Here is a 20365-nt window from a genome sequence, read left to right on the forward strand (position 1 = left end):
CAGAAGTATTGCATACATATCGCCTGTACGTTCTGAGAATTTTATTCTAATTTGCCCTCTTTTTTGTTCCCCTCAGGAAGGATAATCTTCTGTAAAATGTGTTTCATATAAACATAAGTCATGCTTTTCAAGTGTTCCAAGTCCGCACTGAGCTTCCTGATCTTAGATTAAAAAATATTTTGCAGAAGGAGAAGTAAATGAACATTGCAAAGTTACGGCAGCAAGCAATAAAACGTTTGTCTGGAACAAAACATAATCCATTTCCAATGAAAAGGAGAGGGGATAAAACATATAGCAACACTCTTCTAAGTGATCACAGTGATAAATGCTTATATTCTTTCATATATATCTTCCAGATTCCTGGGGAATTAATAAAAATAAATAAGATACAAAAGGAATTAAGCAACTTGAAAAGGGAAAGAATGTAAGTATTAAGGTTCGCTGTTTTTCCCCATAGGTTTCAAACAACCGAGTGCCATTGGGCAGGAGGAATTGAAGAGATATCTGTATACATATCAAAAGAGAAGGGGAAAATGAATGTATGAAGTAAATTGAAGATTGCTAATATATACGGAATTATCTGCATTGGCTTCCAGTATCTTTGTGGGTACAATTAAAAGTGTTTGTTATAATACTGAGGTGTAGGCTGTGATTAACAGATCCTTGTTTGAACACCTGTCAAACAGACAGCTCAACGCTTCAGCATATGCACAAGATACTTGCTTCAATTTCTGTCATCTCCAGTTGAAAAAGAATGGGTAGATAGGAAATGAGGAAGAGCTTTGCATGAGCCCCTAGACAGCCACTACTAGACAGAGTATAGATGGACCAGTGGGCTGATGGTATATGGCAACTTCATATATTGTCAACTTTGACAGGACTGAGCACTTACCTGACTGAGCAAGAGAAGAAGTGCTGGTCTGGTTTTTTTAGTACTGCACATATAATCCCAGTTAAGGAAAGAGAATTGCATGTATAGATCTGGGTGCTGAAGACAAGGATTCTGCAAGGATTCAGCACCCTTTTGTAAGCATGAGCATGAACAACCTCTAGGGCCATGCCAATACAGCTTGCTGACACAACGGGGTTCCCAGAAAACCCCTCATACCAAGAAGCTCTATTGGTGTGGTGCTAGAGGTTGCTTACACTATCACGACATAATTTACATTAGCAGTAGCATCACATTGGACACTGCCCCTAATCTGGATGTATGGTTTTCACTCTAAACCATATTTCTGATTAGATTAGCGTGACAGATTAAAAGTTGGAAGCCACTTAATGGACACTTTGGGTAGTATAATGTAGTGGTCTCAAATTTCCAGTTCCAACCTTACATTTGCCTCAGCTACAAACTCAATAGATGGCAAGTCATTATCTCCAGGCCTCAACTTCTCATTTGCAATATGGAAATACTCATCTATCTTTCAAGGTCTTGCAGGGATTACTAGGATAATTGTCGTGTTTCCTAGGACCTCCCACCTTCTTAGGAGACAATAAAGAGGTCTGCTAAGTAATCTACAAAGCTTTATTCAAGCAATAAACATCTCTTCCCACCTGAAGAGAGTCTAATCTTTAGGAACTTTCCTCTAGACAAAACTATGCAAATTAAGAGAGACAATTGTCCTTTCAAGAAGAATGGAAAGCCCTTTCCCAGAACGCGTTAACTTCAGAGGGACTGGTTCTGATGCAGCTTCTGATGGGATGCTAGCCGGGCCAACTTTCTCTCACCTTCCTTTAGCTCCACCTGTTTTAGTCTGTGGCATACTCTAGGATCGCTAGCCTCTCAGTGGCTTCCCCCTCGGAAGAATACTGACTTCCCACAGACTGTGTGTCGTTTAGCTTTGAGGAGATAAACTCTGGAGGAGGTTCATTCCCAGCTGTTGAAGAGCCCATGAGAGCTGCCTTCCCTACTGGTATAATCTGGCATGTTTCTGGCGCCATCTCCTCTGCTTCAGAGTCAGATTCTGATTGATCACCTGAAACTCCTTCCCCCAACCCAAGGGGAGCAGGGCTAGACATGACAATAATATGGCCCTGTTCAGAAGACACCATAAAGCACAGCTTTAACCATGGTGATTAAGGTTTCTTCTTTTTTGTCTTGTCCAATCCCTATCAATAATCTCTTCCTTCACTATGGCCCCAATCCTTCATCATCTTTAGTCTCTACATCTTTTTCAGATTGATTGGAAAAGCAAAGAAGGAGCAAGATTTTAAACTAGTTTAGCAAAGAGATACTTCCTCTTGAATTTCCCTGTCCCTGTTGTCTCTTTGCAGACAATCAGCCCAACTTCTGCCACAATGCTCATGAGAAATTGACAGTTTATGAAATATTCCTTGAAAAGTGTGGTCCACTTGTCAATCTAGTAATTGGTTTAACATCTTTCAATCAGTAGCACTGTGATTTCATCAAACAGCTAGAAAGCTCTTACCTTCCAATAAAACTTACATTTGCTTCCTACAGTTGGTTTAGTTACAAGAGATTTATGCCTTCCATAGGCAGATCTCTCTCTAAAAAGTTGAGTCAAGTCCAAACATCCCAAATATTGTATTCTAAAATTAAGATTACAACTAACTCTTTAACAGGCACCTTAATCCAACTCCCATTGTTCTTTTGTACTTCCTCCTAGAGCAGTGGTTCCCAAAGTGGGCAGTATTGCCCCCTTGGGGACGGTGGGATTGCATAGGGGGGGGCGTTAAGAGGCAAAGGGACAGCAGGGGGCGCTGGCAGGGGGTGCTAACAGGCAAAGGGGCGGCAGGGGGTTGCTCAAGGTGGTCTCTCTAGAAGGTCCTAAAACCCAGGGACCGAGCAGGAAAGAGCGGCAAATTCAGCTGCTCTCCCCATACCGCTCCTGCTCAGGAAGGACTTTCTCACTCACGAAGCCGCTCTCTCCTCCTATCTCAAGCCCACAGCAGCCCCACCAGAAGTAGGGGGTGGGGGAAGCGCCCACAGGAGGCAGCAGAGCAGGAAACAGCGGCGAATTCAGCTGCTCTGCCCACTCTTCTCCTGCCTAGGAAGGCCCAGGGCTTCTTTCCTGCTGGAGCCACCACCGCCTGCTCGCTCGCTCGCTCCCTCGGCCAGAGATGCTCCCTCCTACAAGCTGCCCCGGCAGACCTCTCGCGATAGTTGCTGCACAAGGCGGGAGCAGCAGCCATGTGGCGGAGAGGAAGGAGCATGTGGAGGACGGCAGGTGGCAGACAGCTGCCAAGAACAGCAGTCAGCTGGCAGGCTGGGTGGGGAGCAGGACTGCTTGTGGTGCTGTAAGGTATCACCAGGCTCCCTTCCCCTGTCAGGAGTTGCAGATTGGGGTGAGGCTTCGGGGAAGGGGGGTTGGAGAGAGAGGGGGGCTTGGAGGGAGGGGGAGTTGGAGAGAGAGAGAGAGAGAGAGAGAGAGATGCTGTGTGCCTGTGTGTGTGTGCTCCCACCCCCCAAGAAATCTGGACTATAACAGGATTGGGAGAGAAAAGAAAAGGGGGAGGGAGAGAGAATTGCAATTCCCCAGGTCCTTCCTGGCTAAAGAAGATTCAGCAGCACCTTTTTCCAGAATGCTTGCTGAAACCATTCCTATCTGCCCTTGCTTATTTCAGGGTGTCCAACCCCCTTTTTTCAAGCGTTCTTTTGGTAAACATGGTATCTGTGTATCTTGTATCACCATAAAAACAGAGCTGCAACACAATCCTAAGTATGTCTACTCAGAAGTAAGCCCCACTGAGATCAATAGAACTTACTCTGAAGTAAATGTGCATAGGATTCAGCCTAAAAACGAAGAGAGGGTGAAGAAAAGACAGGAGAAAATGAATTGTAGAAATAGAATAGCAAGATAACTGTGGGATAGTTAACCATATTTAAAGGCAATAAGTACAGTAAAATTAGTGCCCCTCTACTTCAGTCCCAGCCAGATTTTCCATAGGAAAACACTGTACCAGGTCCAGATAATTATTTTAAAATTTTAATTAAAATACATTATCCTTTCCTATAATAAAATGGTGCTTACTCCTAAGTAAGTGTGTTCCACTGAAGAAGGAAATCCTATTTGATTCCTGTATTCATGCTAGTGTGACATGATAAGTTAAAGGCACAATTTTATGCATGTTTAGACAGAAAAAAGTCCTTCAACTCCTAGAATCCCCTCTAAATGGGAAGCACCTGCCCCAGGCTTGCCGAGGGAGGGAGGGAAAAGAGAGCGAATGCCTCTGTTTGCAGCCAGCATGGCAGGGCACACCAATTGGATTTTGAATAAAGTATTCAATTAATTGTTAGTGTTTTGAATTTTATTGTTATTATCTTCCTTATTCTGAATAATGATTTTTATAGGGTAGGGTAGGGGGGTGCTGGGCATGAGTTTGTGGAACCAAGGGGGCGGTGACCTGAAAAAGTTTGGGAACCACTGTCCTAGAGCGTAATCGGACGAGTGTTTTATTGGATGCTCATTACTGCCCACTGACTGTTTTTGCGGGTCCTTTTAACGAGGCCGTCCGCCTTCCACACATCTCCAGCCCCTTCTCATTTTTCCATCGCAAAAAAAGACCCAGAAAATCCAACTAGTTCAGCTGTAACGAAACGTGACACCATTTCCTGCTGTGTGCAGGAGAAGCAACGTGATAAAAAATACCCACTGAACGGGCCATGTGGTCATTGTTTACTTCCTCTTTCTTCTCCATGTAAAGAAAGAGAAAGTATTGCGGAACAGAAGCAGGGGGTAGAGTGATGGTAAGGAAATGCAATCCCCCCCACCCCCGGTCTGAGGATGCTCTTAGGAGGCCAATGAAGCCATGCAAAGGCAATAACTATGCTTCTTCCTATAGGTGGCTACTTTGAAATTCTTCTTTAAAAGGCTTATTGTACACATAACGTATTACACATACACCTGGCCTTTGGCTTTCCCAACATAATGAATCTTGAAAATGATAAACTGTAATGCAGCTCCAGCCTTCAAACAAAGCAACTCTTAAGCAACATACCATGTACACATTCACACACACACACACACACACACACACACACACACACACAGGAAAATAATGAACAAACTGTGGCTCACCTCTGTATGATTTGCCATTTCTTTTCTAACATATGTTAGCTTCCATTTATATTCAATAAAATCTTGCCATTAAGGTATGAGAACCATTATAAAAAGGAGCAATGAGGTGGAAACCTATATTTTAAAGATATATTGTATTGGGAATGGGGGGGGGGAGATCCTGGTATATTTTTAAAAAGAGAAAAAAAGAAGGTCTTGGTATATTTCAAATAGATAGGAACTGTTGCAATCTGTGAATCCATGCACCCTACAATGAATTTAATTTAATCCTTAAAAAATAACTTGACTGGAAAGCACAGTTCAGGGGGCTATATTGTACACTGTATTTCATTTACAATAAATTAAATAAAATGACTCACAGTACAGCTATAATCTCTCCACATGCATTGCTGTGGGGTTATGATTTTATATGCTACTATTTCCATAGCTAGTAGTGAATACAATTTTGGAGTTGTCAAAAATGTTTTGGATCGACTTGAAATACATATAATCTCTTTGGCAAATATTTTACATCCTGTTATAGCTGTTCTTTTGGTTTCTTTTACAGTGAGGCAGAAAGAGGCAAAAGAAAACTTTCCAGAATATCAATAGTAGCAATTTCAGTAATTTATTATAATATTTATTTAAAAATAATTGGAACAGTAAATCCGGCATACTTCCTTTTCTGGTCCTCTAATTAAACGTCGTGTGGTTAAGCATTGCTCGCAACATTGTTGGTAGGTGTGAAGATTAGTCATGTTTTCAGGCGACAGGTCTATCAACAACTATTGGTTTTGGTAGCAAAACAGAACCTCCATGTGCAAAAGCAAATGTATCTCTGAATGACGGCTGTTCTGTTGAAGGCTTCTTCAAAGCACCTAGCCAGCCACTGTTAGATATAGGATGCTGGACCAGGCAGACCACTGGTCTTCGCCACCCAAAAGTGGGTCACTAGAGCAATCCAGATGGGTTGTGGCAAAGCTGTTGCCACCACGTTGGGCATAGAGAAAAATGTGGAAGTGCCCCCCATGTTGCAGGTTGGGAGTCCGAGGTGGGTCTCAGGTCTAGACCATTTGAAGACCAATAGTTAGACTATTCATCTAGGTTTTTCTTAGAAGGAGCGCTTAGGCAAGGGAGTGGGCAAGCAGGTGAGAGGCTGTAGAAAGGGCTGAAGGAATGTTGCCACAGATACCCAAAGATATTCAAAATGATACCACGTCATTCCATAAAAACCTGGAGTAGGTCTGTATAATATCATCTAAAGTAGGGGCAGGAAGATGTCAAGGAGGTGAACGCAATGGTTTGAAGGGTCCTGTTCACCCAGCAAAAGTCTAGGAGAAGACTGAGGGCCTATATGTATACTGTAAACTACCTCTCTTCCTGTTCCAGCTATTCAAACAGGGTCTACTTCCTCATTGTCTGCAGCAGGGACTTTTCCTTCCTCCTGAGTAGACCCTTTCTCCTAAATACATCCTGAGTGAAAGGGTCTTCTGCCCACCCACCCCAACTCTGAGACTCCCACCTGTTTTGCCACCTGTATTCTGGAGAGCTGTGAGATGAGGGAGGAGATTTGGAAACCAACAACACTGGGCTCAGGATGTGTCCCTTACTAAATAGCTTTTATTATGCAAGCCAGAGCCAGATCAGCTGCACTTCAGGTTACAGACGTAATCCACATATAGCAACACTGACCTATCAGCTTTGCATAATACTAATTAGAACCTACCTTTGATGAATATACTATGTTAGGAAGTGGCAACAAAAACTGACAACAGTCGACAGTACAAAACCTGAGTAGCTTTTCCAGTTCTGTCCTCAGGAAGAATCTTCTTCTAGGGACCTCCTTTAAGCAGCTAACCTTTTAGTAAGCCTCATGTCCCAAAGTTGCTCCACTTCCTCACCTGATTCTTGGGTCTCTCAGTTCCAACTATCGTGAGATCTTGCATTTCCATGCATGGAAGGTCTCTGGATGGCTTTGATCCAAATGATTAGCTGGCATTTAGAAAGACTCCTCTCTGCCTCTGTTACCCTGCCCTATCTTTAGTGACCTTGGAAGCTCCACTACCTCATCCTCATCCGACTCTGAATCTATTCCATCACCTTCTTGGATTGCTTCTGCAGAAATATTGGGCCAATCTTTACACAGTGGGGCTTGCTGTGGAATCTCAATCCTCTTCCTCCTTAGAAGAGAAGCCTGACATAAGACCAGTAAGCCCAGAGTCTAAAACTACCTAACTACATTGCTTACCTTCACCATTTCTTTCTTTCATGCACTCACAGTTTTTGTTGGCAACATTTTAGGGAGGATTTAGGTCATTTTCACCTAGTAAGTAGAAAAGGATGAAAGAAAGTTTTAAAGTTTGCCTCCATCATTCAAAGACAGGGTGAGCAAGAACAGATGTTCCAAGATTGAAATGTTGCTCTGAATAGGATATTCTCAGAGAGCCAGACAGACATATACCTGTCCCTGACATGGCCCATTTGCATGATGGGAAGTAAGAACATGACTTCTCTCCCACCAATCAGGCACATACTTACCTGCTTCCAACAGAGATCTACATGGATTTGCATTATTCTAGCAAAATCTAGAAGGATAAAATTCAAAATTGGAAGACTCAGATTGCTCAGTTGATTTCCCAAACAAAATTCAGAAATGAACAATGCAGTCTGGATTTACACATATTTAATTTACACATGCTTTTAAATGTTACATCCCCATGTGACTTCCCAAAGATATTGGAGGATGAACAACTGTGCTGGATATGAGAGAGAAAAGATGTGCTCTTGCTCCCCATAAAGTGTGTCGGAGAGAGACCAGATATCCTCCATCTGGTCCTGAATGTTACCCTAAAGAATAGATTTAGAAATTATGTTGATGCGATGGAGCAAGAAGCACAAATGCCCTGTATTCCTCCACATCTTTGAAATGCCCCAAATATAACTTCTACATCTCCCTCTCATGATCCACAAGGTTTTCAAAAAAATATTTTAGATGTTATGGTGATATGGAGGATCATGGAGCATGAGGTGCATGAGGTTCCTGCTTTGCGCTGGTGTAATGTTTGAAACCACTCCGGGAGAGGAGAAATGGTTGTCAATGATGGCATGTATATATGGTTCAGGAACAGAGGGGACAGATGAAATCATGGAAGCAAGACCGGACTTCTTCATGAATACTCTTGCAGTCAAAAATGCTGAACAGTCTGATCTCTAACTGGTCCAAGTGGTTTAAGCACATGTTTTAAAATTACTTCACCAGCTAAAACAAAAACAACAACCCCTCCCCTCAAAACATGGCACTGAATACCATGTCAGAGTTTTCAAATGTTCTCTGGGATCGAGCCCTAATTGCTTTCTCTCACAGTTGTCTCTATACATGCCAATTTGAATTACTCAGAGGCCTTCAGATCCTGCTGTTCCAACTAACAAGTGTCTGGAGATCCTCAAGCCTCCAAAAGCTTCCACAGAAATGCTCTTCTGATATTAAAAGTACAAGTAGTCAAAGAGAAGCACTGGGACCCATTGCTGAGGTCCCTGTAGCCCAATGTTCCACTCCCAAACAAACACAATGAGAAAGGCAGGAACGAACTTGTTTCAGTGATAGATATCAGAGAATTATTGTCTAAAATGAAAATCAGTGAAACTATGATGAAAGACATACGCAGATAATTCTTTTTTCTTTCTTTCATGGCATCACTGAAATCCAGACAGGACAAAATGAGCATTTAGTTATAGCAACTAATAAAAGAAGCTTTGAAGTTAAAATTGGACAGTTTGGAGCCAAATTCCACCCAGTTATTGCTCACAAAGAGCAGTTAACTTTCTCCACCAGTATTCTCAATAACTCCCATATAGGTTGAAAGAAACTGGTTCATGGAAGTAAAAGAGAAATAGTACAAGACACAGGGGATGTCCAAATAGGGAAGATAAGTGGAATAAAAAGAATTTTTACAATAAAAAGAAATCACTACAATAAACAGAACAGCATGCAGGATGTAAACATTTCGTGGGCACAATATTAGTACATAAATTTTCTTAACCTTCAGTTTCAAAACGCCATTATTTTTACTAGCTCAAGCTGCAGCAGCAAACAGATGGTGCTGCAAACATTGAGAAATTAAGAAATAAGTTCTTAACATTTATTTCAATACCCAGAAAAGACAGCCAAGTTTGAAATAATTTCTGTGGCTCTGACAAAACATTTGTTTCGTGTATAAAGCAATAAAGGATCAGTCGATAAGAGAAATTCTTGCAAGCTCTTTTTCAACCCTGTGGCAGTATGAAATACCTGAGGAAGTAGGGGTGGAACTTTTTAGCATTTTGACTACTGAACATAAACTCTTGCACATTAACATTTCAGTGTTGTAAGGTAAAAAAAGCCAAAAGAACAAGTCCCACATATTTATTTATTTATTTATTTATTTATTTATTTATTTTATTGCATTTCTATACCGCCCAGTAGCTGAAGCTCTCTGGGAGGTTTCCACATTTGTTATGATTTAGTGACAGGCTGAAATCCTATACACACAAGGTGAAATCCAACTGGTGTCCCTTGGACAATAGTGATGGCCTCTATCAGCAGGACGGGGTGACTCTTGAGAACAGATTTTAGCAAGTGTGGAGAGTACAGAGTGGAGGAAAAGAAAGTTCCATTTTGTGAGCAGACATTTGCTCACACAAAATTGGATGCAAACTTTCCTGGGAATAAACCCTAACTTCATGGGGCTTACTTCTGAAATGATGTGTATAGGATTGCTTTGAAAGTCTGTGCCAAATCATGGTTTAATATTCTTCTCTGTCAGCAGCAGCTAAACTGCAGTTCTATGTCCAGCCACCAAATAAACTCTGATTTAACAAGACAGGATAAAAGTACTGAAAGTGGATATACAAGGGGAGGAGATGGCGGAGGGGAAGGAAATGTGCAGGCATGTAGCTAGTTAATGACCTGATCACCTAAGCCAGTGTGGTGTAGTGGCTAAAGTGTTGGACTGGGAGTCGGGAGATCTGGGTTCTAGTCCCCACTCAGCCATGGAAACCCACTGAGTGACTTTGGGCCAGTCACAGACTCTCAGCCCAACCTACCTCACGGGGTTGCTGTTGTGAGGATAAAATGGAGAGGAGGAGGATTATATATGCTGCCTTGGGTTCTTTGGAGGAAAAAAGGTGGGATTTACATGCAATAATAAATAAATAAAAAATAAAAATCAAGTATGGTTTATTGGACCAACATTATTACATCTGAACCAGGCACTAACCTATTCGACTCAGCTGAGATTGTACCCTAGAACAGGAGTAATCAGGGTTTAGGCTTGTGGGTGAGGGGGACTTTGTCCTTTTATTACTATAGCCCTGAGATCCATCAACCAGAGCCAGGTGAAAAAAGTCCTACACTTAGCATTCTGAGACCAAGTATTTATTCTGAGTTACAAAAGAACTGAATGAAGTTCAAAGTCCTTCCACATAAAAATCCACTACTGGTTACCCCAATCTTCGTTCATTTCAGCAATATAATTTATGATGGGAGGAAGTCATTTTGTAGATAAACAGGTGGGAGTCAGAAATCCTTCATAATCTACTGAAGATCACCATAAATCTACCAGTAGAACTAGATCTACCTTCTGCCCACCCCTGCTCTAGAACATGCCTAAAATTCTCCTGCAATTGCACATTGGGGTGAAAGAGTAATAGTAATGGATAAGCTATTTTTCAGGAAGCTTATCAACCATTACTTATCTTCTATAGAATCCAGGGTTCACAGCTACAGTATAAGCTACATACAACCCCAAATTTAATTATACCCTCCTTTCCAATATTTCAATAAAGAGCACCTTTCCACTCACAACAGCCAGTAAGTGAAAGAAAAACACAACTTTGCTCTCTGGCTGATTTTAATATGCTCTCATAAGCAAGCCTATACTTTTTATTCACCTTGCAATATGCTCAGGGAAAAGCTAATTTTTTAACCCACTGGAGCTGGATAGTATCATTTTAATAGATGCTGTGCCTCATTACATTTAATTCGAGTGGAAAAATAAATAAATTGCATTCTTTGGTAAGAATTGTACTACAAATAGAACAAAATACTATTCAGATGCTTACACACAGAACTCTAACCAACCTTTGGAAAATAGTAATATGTCAGTAACATCATAACATAAGATAAAAAACAAGGTCAAGTAAGGCCAACACAACTTCTGTTCACCTTTCAAGGCAAAAAAAATTGGATAAAAATGTTATATGTATCTCCTGAAATCTTACATATTCCATCGCGATGGATTCAACATGACCCTCTGCCCACACTAGCAACTCCTTCACCAACTTGTTCAGGGATTAAGATTTGTTACCTCCTTGTTTGCTCACATATGCTTTAGCCATTGTATTATCTGTTCTGACCATCACATGACAATCCTCCAGAAGAGAGTGGAAGACTCGGAGGCCCAAAATACTGCTCAGTTCCAACCAACTTACGCTGCAATGTCTCTGTGACGCCATCCAAATATCTTGGATCACCTGGTCCTTCAAGTGTGGTCACCACCCAAACAGGCTGTTGAGGATGCTCCTGGATGGCACCTCCAGAGAGCATCCTGCTTCCAGTTGCCTGGCCTCCTTACAATCAGGAGGGTATTCTCACCAATAAATGTGATTGCTTCAATATCTGGTCCTGGTTCCCTTAGACCATAGGCCTATTCACAAGACCATCTTCTATGTACATGTTATCATGATAGGACTGCAGATCGTGGTGTGCATCCACCCTTAGAAATGAACAACATTCATATCCTTTCCCAACAGAGTCCAACTCCAATAAAAAAATGAAGTTCTTTTTTCGAAATTAATACAGTTGCTTTGCAAACACATCTTGACAAAATTTAATTGTGGGTCATAGATACTGTGACCTGCATTTCCTATGTTTAATCAAATTATGTTTTGATTTCACATTTTCTACAGAATGTATTATGTTTCTACGTGAAAATTAATTTTAAAAACAGCAACAAGAAGAAATTTAATCAATAAAGTTTGAGAAATATAAGAAAGAAGTCCTGATTGGATGAAACAATTAACAAACTTTGGCAAGAAAAAGAATCTAACAAACTGGTTTTATAGGCCATAGATGTCAAAGATCAGACATCTTTCTTCTACTACTTAAATGCAGTTTGCATTGATTCTTTGACTCTCCATTTTTCATTTCCTTCTCCCCCTTTCAGTAAAACTGGCAGCTCCCTAATTGGATTTAAATTTTAAAACTTGTAGCTAGTACACTGAAATTTAAATGTTGGTATCTCAATAATTTCTTTTCTCAAATGGATATATGGACGAGAGAGAGAGAGAGAGAGAGAGATGCTGTGGTCTGGTGATAAATATAATATATTCAGTAAGCCCACAGTGATACCATATGGTAAAAAATGTCAGCTTTATCATTTTATATCAACCACTATCAGACAGTTATACTAAGTCACTGATAGACAATGACTCTATAGGAAGCACACAACTGGGAACTGGGTCTGATTTAGTTAACTGAACCTGCTGACACAAAATCTGAACTATGGGTTGTATGCAATTAGCAGCTCTGGCCAACTGAATGGCCTCCACATTCCCCTTCCCCCCTGCAGCCCCCTCCTGCACCCTCAAAATCTGCTCTACCACCCCCTTAGTCAACTTCTCCACAAATCCTTAAAAGATCAGGGCAACCTCCTGTGGGGTAGGGATGGACAATTATGTACATTTCAGTTTCACTCAGTTTCTCATTTCTCCCACCTTAAGTTCATTTCATCCTGTTTCCGCATCAATTTGTGATTTTTTAAAAAAGTCTGCACAAAACTTCACATGCATTTTCATGCATATTTCCCCTAATGTACACATTCTCCTAGCATATACCCACCATCACTGAATCCTCCGACGAAGCACCATCTAGAATTCCTCCAGGGAGCTTGCTTGACTCCACGAAGGATTTCCCCAGCCAGGGAAATCCCAGGAGGAGCCAAGCTGACTCCCAAATTAAGGTGCCAGCTGGAGGAGCACTTGTCCAGCTGACACCACAGTCAGGGAACCATCTGCAATCCACCCAGATTTTCCCCAGCTAGGGAAAGCTTGGGCAGAGCAAAGCCCACTGAGGCACCACCTTCACATTCTTCACATGGGGAACATCGGAGAGGAGCAAAGTGGACTCAGCCAGGCCTTGAATAGCTGGCTGAGTCCTGACCATGGGTCTCATATGGCACCTCAAAGCACCATCTGAGTGCACAGTGGCATTACTCCTCCTTCACCTTCCCCATGTGGGAGGAGCAAAGTACATGAGCTTTGGTTCAGTTACTCTCCCACCAATCTCCCTTCTGAGGGGGTTCAGGGAGGGGCCTCACTCCAGCCTTTCAAGCCAAATTTGGCCCATGGGATGGAGGTCCCCTATCTCTCAACTATAGTCTTCTACCCATATGAATAGCACATAAAATGCTGTAAGTAAGACAGTGTAGGTCCATTTGTGTCTCCCAAGAACTACAGAAATGCAAGCCACCCTTCAGTAACTTTGTGACATCCTTTTCCCAATCCTTCCCCCTCCCCCAACTGTTCATCATTCCACCCTGCAGTAACGATAACTACTTCAAAACTGCAAAATCAAATGATTGTCTAGCAACCAATGACAACCAGCAACTAATTAATGTGTATAAAAGGGAAGAAGGTATTTGAAGAGAATTCTCTGAAGAGGATTGACAAATCATGGGTGGAACAAAAGTCAAGCTGATAATGCTCCACCCTATCCTGAGCTTCCCAGTAAGTAATTTAATTTAAATTCCAATGGGCAAAAATGTGGTCTATCGTATAGTCTACACCAGCTGAGGGATGTTTGTAGGGAGAGGCAAAGTGGTCTTCAGTTCGGTCTCCAAGGACACCAAATGAGCCCAAGCAGGCAACAGCAATAGTGGCAGGAGCCTTTCCTGATAAGCAATTCTTTTTTGGTGTAGCTGTGGCTCTAAGGCTGCAATTACTTATAAGTGGCCAAAGTCTCCCACTTTTGATCCTGCATTTTCTGGCAGTTTAGTTAATATATGAGGCCATCTCACTGTACGTAAGAACACTTAAAATTGTAACAGGGGAAGTGAGAGAGAGAGAGAGAGAGAGAAAACTATATAAGAACTTTAGGATCTGAGCTGCTCTTGCAGCCTAAGAACTCAGTTCTGATTTAAAGACTTCCAACTATTTTGGAATGTAATATTACAAGCCAACAAGCAAATAGAAGAAATAATTAGTTTTCACACTACAGTAAGTTTTATATAAAAAGGTACTGGGCAAAGCCATAGAAAAAGTGGACACAACTACCTTTATGTGATCTGTCCAATTAATTTTGAAGATAAATTCTATTTGTTACCCAAAGTAATTTCCTGTGGGAATGTGTCAAGAAACATAATGAGTTTGGGGTGGTGATTCAAACAGTGGCTTTTGTAAGTAAAGCAATGAATGAATTATGGTGGAGTGCACTGCTCCACATTATTACTAATTATTTGTTAAACATCAAACACATGAGAAGTTGTCTGTGCTGCACAAGACTCATATCACCTACCAAATACAAAGTAGTAGAGGTAGTGATGGATGAGATCAGAAATTAGAGCTAATTCCTAATGCAGAATCGCCTCCAATGGTTTTACATGAATGTGTGTGTGTGTAGTTTTGTTTGTTTTTAAATCAACATTCAAAGCATATTTTCATTTTACTTACAGTATCTAGGATCCCAAATTAGTCCTGTTTTGGAAACATGGATCCTTTCCATGTTTGCTCAGAGGTAAACCCTACTGAATCCAATGGGGCTAATCTCAAGTAACTGCACATAAGATTATGGCAGGTGGGAGAGGGGAAAGAGATCAAATTCCACTGGGCTACTAAAGCTTCCGTGTGAGCATAAAGAGCTCTTTGGATTCTGGCCAGTAACTACTCCCTCCTTAACCTCACATATAATAACTAGTTCTCCATTTCACGTGGGAGTAACTCATGAAACCATTTGCAAAACTGTACAGGAAAACTTAATTATGAGAAGATATTGCTTTATAATGAGAGTCACATCATTTCATAATACTTTCATTAAGTTAGTGCAAGTGATTTTTTTTTGCATTAGGTTACTATAATTTTAATGAAACACAAATGAACATCTGCTGACACAATGTTGCACTTTAATTTCATTTAATACAATTGTCTCACAGTACTAAAAAATATGCCGACCCAGACCCAGACATCCTCAGTTGCATGCATAGTGATGTACACGAGGTTTCCCCCACTGAACAGATGGCTCGGAGAGTGTGTATGACTGGAATCAATCCTCCCATCTCATCCCCAAAACATGTGATTGTCACAAATGTGTTAAAGATTTCAACAACACTTGTTTTTAATGCAATAAATTGAAAGTGGCAGATTTGCCTCCTGAGATAAAAGATGAATTGCATCACAATTCTGTATAAAAATGCATCCCCAAAATACATTGCCTAAGGGTGCAATTCTATGCATGTTTGTACAGAACAAAGTCCTACAACTCCCAGCATACCTCAGCCAGCATGACTGTCTGGGAGCACACTGGGAGTTGTAGGATTTTCTCTACCTAAACATGCATAGGACTGCACCCTAAAGGTACTAGATGAGGTCACAAACCTAAGTTCCAAATACAGTCATTTGCCTTTTCCACAACAGGATGCTGGAAATGCAATCACTGATGGATAGTTAAGATATAGGAAATTTGGCCTTGATAGTAAACATTGAAATATATATATATACATATACATATACATATACATATACATATACATATATATATATATATATATAGAGAGAGAGAGAGAGAGAGAGAGAGAGAGAGAGAGAGAGAGTATCCATCCAGAAGCATGGATCTGGGCCCACAATCTAAATGGTCTTTTTACATATGTTTAAAGCAGGGGTGCCCAGCCTTTTTGGCCCCAAAGACTGCATTTGAGGAGCCACACATGCGTGTTTATGTGAGTGCACACGAATGTAATTCTTACCAATTTGGACATTTCCTCACCAAGTACGCAAAGCACAACACAATTATATTCATATCTACTTCGAAATAAGCCCCAATGCAAAAGTTTTCAGAAAATTCTAAAATGTAAAGATATTTACACTTAACCAAGCTGGACAGTTAAACTTTAAATAAACAGCAGATTATTTTAAAATAAATGTTTTTAAATCTCTTATCTCCCATCACTGACTGGAGATAAGAACAGGGCTTCCCTGTTTACTTCTGAGGTCTTCCTTTCTGCAGTCTTTTTTACAGAGTGGCACATAACCCACAACTCAGGGCTGCATGCAGCCTATGGATCTTGCATGCCTGGTTTAACTGAATCATATGCTCAGCCAAGTGGTTTTCTGGAATTTTCAGTTCACTGTTTCACATACCTAATGATGAAAGCCTCCATTGAGATTTAAAAGCTACTTACCTCACTAAATGTGGCATATATAATGGCAAAAAATACACAAGAGGTTCATATGCATACATGATTCTATTACGTATATATGGACTTCGGGGTAACATTCTCTTTTGAGATCAAATTGGAGCCCTTCTCGGAATTAGTCAGTTTGTGGTTGTTGAAATCACAATTTATTGATCCTGCTATGACCTTTTCAATAGTTAATAAATTACCTTTTGTGTTGCAGTCTCTTCTGGATAAGCTTCGAACTTGTCTCTGTTGCTCTCTTCCTAACACCTTACAAGGTCACTCCACTACTGTACTCTACTGTATTGTTTAAACTATACAGGAGCACTATACTGTGTTCCTGTATTTCAGTAAATGTACTGGTTTCTGGGCCATCTCTTCTGGACTGACAGTAATCTGTTCTCAAACTGAATAGAGGAAGCACCATAGTGGAGAAGAGGCCTCTGTAGCACTGGAATTAAATTCCTGTTCCAGAAGAACAGTGTATATAAAAACACATCTCTAAAGCAAGCATGATAACAACCATGTACCTTCAATATTATCTTTGTATGGATTAAAAGTTACTTAATAAAAAATCTTAAAGAACGCCTCTTTTTTAAACTGCTAAAACTAAAATGGCCAGTAATAATGCAGTCATCTCACAAGAGCTTCAAAAGTAATCATATACTCAATCTCCCATTTCTTAAAATCTTATGCAGTTATAGTTTTCTTTGAGAAATATGCATTGACATACCTGGGATATCCATCCCGACTTTCGATACAGTTTCCCGAAATCCTCCACTGAGAAAAGAAGCATGTTTCCTTTTAGCCGCCGGGTTCCGTGGAGGCATGTACTCGCTTTTACACTGCGATTTTTCAAATGACTTTTGAACGTCATAGGAACCTGGTGCAGGTGCTTCCTGTAATATTGAAGAAAGTATCAGTTGAAGCAGGCATTACAAATTCTATGCTACAGTGATCATAATTTCTGTCTCCATTTTAGAAACATTGCAAGCAACATTACTTGAGGCCCAGTATTAGGCAAAAGGCCAGATACAAATACTAACACTAACACTAACACTAACACTAACACTAACACTAACACTAACACTAACACTAACACTAACACTAATAATAATAATAATAATAATAATAATAATAATAATAATAATAAGCAGCACACACAAAAAGCACCTGCCACCAGAAAAATGTGTGGTCAGTTCATACAAGCAGAAGAGCTACCAATTAGGTGTTTAGGATGGAATGCAAGCACCTGCAATAAAATCATGTAATTGTCCTGAAATGGTGATCTAAAACATGAGATCACCATTGTTCAGCAGAGATCAACACTGTTAAATTTGCAACAGCCACCATCACAAGCAGTGTCACATTGGTCCCGTAGGGCAAGGTTGGGGCAGACTGGAGGACTAGCAGCAATTCAACTGTGCAGAATCTAGAAGCCTTTTGAGCACTACAGAGCTAGCTATATTGACACAGCCACCATACTGGACAGTGGGAAGTAACCTTCGAGAACACAAACTGAATGTAACAGGAAGATTTCTCACATTTAGCAAACAGAGTATTCCATTATATATGCCAGATACGCTTATAGACTATTCAAAGGATCATGGTGCCCATTAGAGTTGGGAGGAGAGAGAGAGAACCACCAAACATGCTAAGTACTTGCCCATTTCTTTCTAGAAGAAAAAATAACACTACAGTCTGCAAGAGGCTCAGCTTAACATTAAGAGTTTTAATTTATCCTCTTTTTTAATGGGCAGGTGATTATTTACATTTATGAACTGAATGTGAAGTGATAATGCATTTCCTTATTCAGCGATTCTTAATTTAACAGTTCTCGCTTCATTCCAATTGAAGAGTGTTAATTTATTATCCAAGATGAACCTGTTTACTTCAAATTTAATAGTTTCCAATTAAGCTAAAACATTTACTCTTCCATCATTTATAAACTCTTTCTGCTAAGTTGCTATATTAATATTTTTAATCAACATCACAGAAACATTAGTATTAATAATGATGATAATATTTCTAGGTTGACTATCAAACGCTGCAAACAGCAGGCTTAAATTGTAAGTGGAACTAAGGCTTCCATCTGAACATCCAAATAGTCAATTGCATTTTATATTGCACTAGAATGCTTTTACATGGATTTTTAATACACAGGATTTTTAAAAAAATTTCCAGGTGCCTGCATTTTTACAAAGCTCCTGTTTTGTGAAATAACAATCTCAGATGCGGGAATCATAGAAGACACTATCTCATATATGGGATGCCAAAAGGACAAGAAATGGGTAAAAAAGATGTTAAAGGATAGATTTGTATTTTATATACTTCACTTGGGCTAGATATACACTACTGCTTTATAGCGGTGTTGAAGTGCGCTGATAACTTTTGGGGCACAATCCAGATTTCGTATACTCTTGCTTTTTATTCCACATTCGTAATGATTTGACACAAGATGTAGATCTGGCCTTGGTTATCCCCAGAGTAAAAAAAAAGAAGATAATCTATCTCAAAATAGGCATACAGTATACTAAGCTTTAGTTAGGTCAACAAATCCCATGTTGTGAGTCTGGGCTGACTAGAAGGCCTAGCACGTCTGACAGGCATATCTAACTTTCTTGCATTATCATCATCTTAGCACATTTATGGTGCATGAGCTTCTTGAATTTTCTAGAATTTCATTTATCTTGGCTAACTAGATTAGCATTCGTATCCATTTTCTGTGCAATGTGACTGTAGACTCTGGCCTTAGCTAGACCTACCTGAAAGTCCGGGGCAGAGGAGGGGAGACCTCATGTTGTGAATAATGCAAGATCAAGCCCCTGTTTACACATAAGGCGTGACGGACCTCAAGAAGAGAGGCATCGCGCCCACCATTTTTTTTTAATTTTTAAAGGGCCGGCTGCGCACGAGTGCTCAAGCGACTCAAGGTAAGTTTTATTTTTTAAAAAAATAATTTCCCTGCTCCCCCCACCCTAGCCCCAATGGGTGCAGTAATCGCGCAGAGCCGGGTAAAGCCGCGGAAACGGGCCACATGCTCATGGTCTCGGGCTAAGCCCAAGACCGCAGGGAAAACGGGGCCAAAGGGTAGGGCAGTATCCCGGGGCCAAGGAGGGATGATCCCTCCCTGATCCCGGGATCCCCTGTGCGTCATCTGGACGCACAGGGACAATCCCAGATATCAGCCCAGGATATAGCCTTGTCTAGCAAAGGCCTTACACAGACTTAGATAATTTACTTTTCTATTTAAAAAAAGAAAAAGGAAGCAATTTTTACTGGTCTCTTGGCACATCAGCAGCTGACATTAGCGACTAAGTAGAAGATAATGCCAATGGAAAGAAAGAGTTCAAAGTTAGGTTGTGGGACTCTAATGATGGTACAATGGATTTGATAGGTTTCCACTTGTGAAATGTTTGGAAGCTGATGCCTATAGTTTATAGTGAGCCTGTTCAGAAGACACCTTAAACCTTGCTGGTTAAGGCTTTTGGTTAAGCAGCAGAATTTAAGGTGTCTTGTGCGATTCATTTTGCTAAACCCTGCTTAGTCACTAACCACAGTCGGACCGTCTGCAGCAGAGTTAGCGGCTCTAACCATGGCTTAAAGTGTTGTGTGCAACAGCACAGCTTCTGGTTAGTGCTAACCCCAGAGAACCACAGTTTCACTAACCACAGAGCCTGAAGTGTCATCTGAACAGGCCCAGTAAGTGCTCCTTCCATCATTCCTGAAGCTATAAATAAATAGAGCAGGGATTTAGCCTATTATTCTGCATGCAGCCCAATTAAAAGAACTACAATAAGAGTTCAGGGAGTAAAGCATTTATTTACAGTTCCTCTATTTCAGGAGTAGGCAACTTGAAAACATCTGGAAGTCCACAACTTCCATCAGTCCTAACCAGTATAGCTAATGGTGATGGATGAT

The 20365-nt window shown here is 40.7% G+C and overlaps 1 protein-coding gene across 1 annotated transcript in view; it reads right to left on the minus strand.

Annotated features, from left to right (window-relative positions):
* The window catches only part of STPG2 (sperm tail PG-rich repeat containing 2), a 251934-nt gene that overhangs the window by 139300 nt on the left and 92269 nt on the right, over positions 1–20365 (minus strand). The window contains exon 11 of the mRNA XM_063136092.1: positions 17178–17343. Coding sequence (XP_062992162.1) covers positions 17178–17343 — 166 coding nt within the window. The remainder of the gene's footprint in view (positions 1–17177; positions 17344–20365) is intronic.

The sequence above is a fragment of the Elgaria multicarinata genome, chromosome 10, assembly GCF_023053635.1.
Source record: "Elgaria multicarinata webbii isolate HBS135686 ecotype San Diego chromosome 10, rElgMul1.1.pri, whole genome shotgun sequence".
NCBI lineage: Eukaryota > Metazoa > Chordata > Lepidosauria > Squamata > Anguidae > Elgaria > Elgaria multicarinata.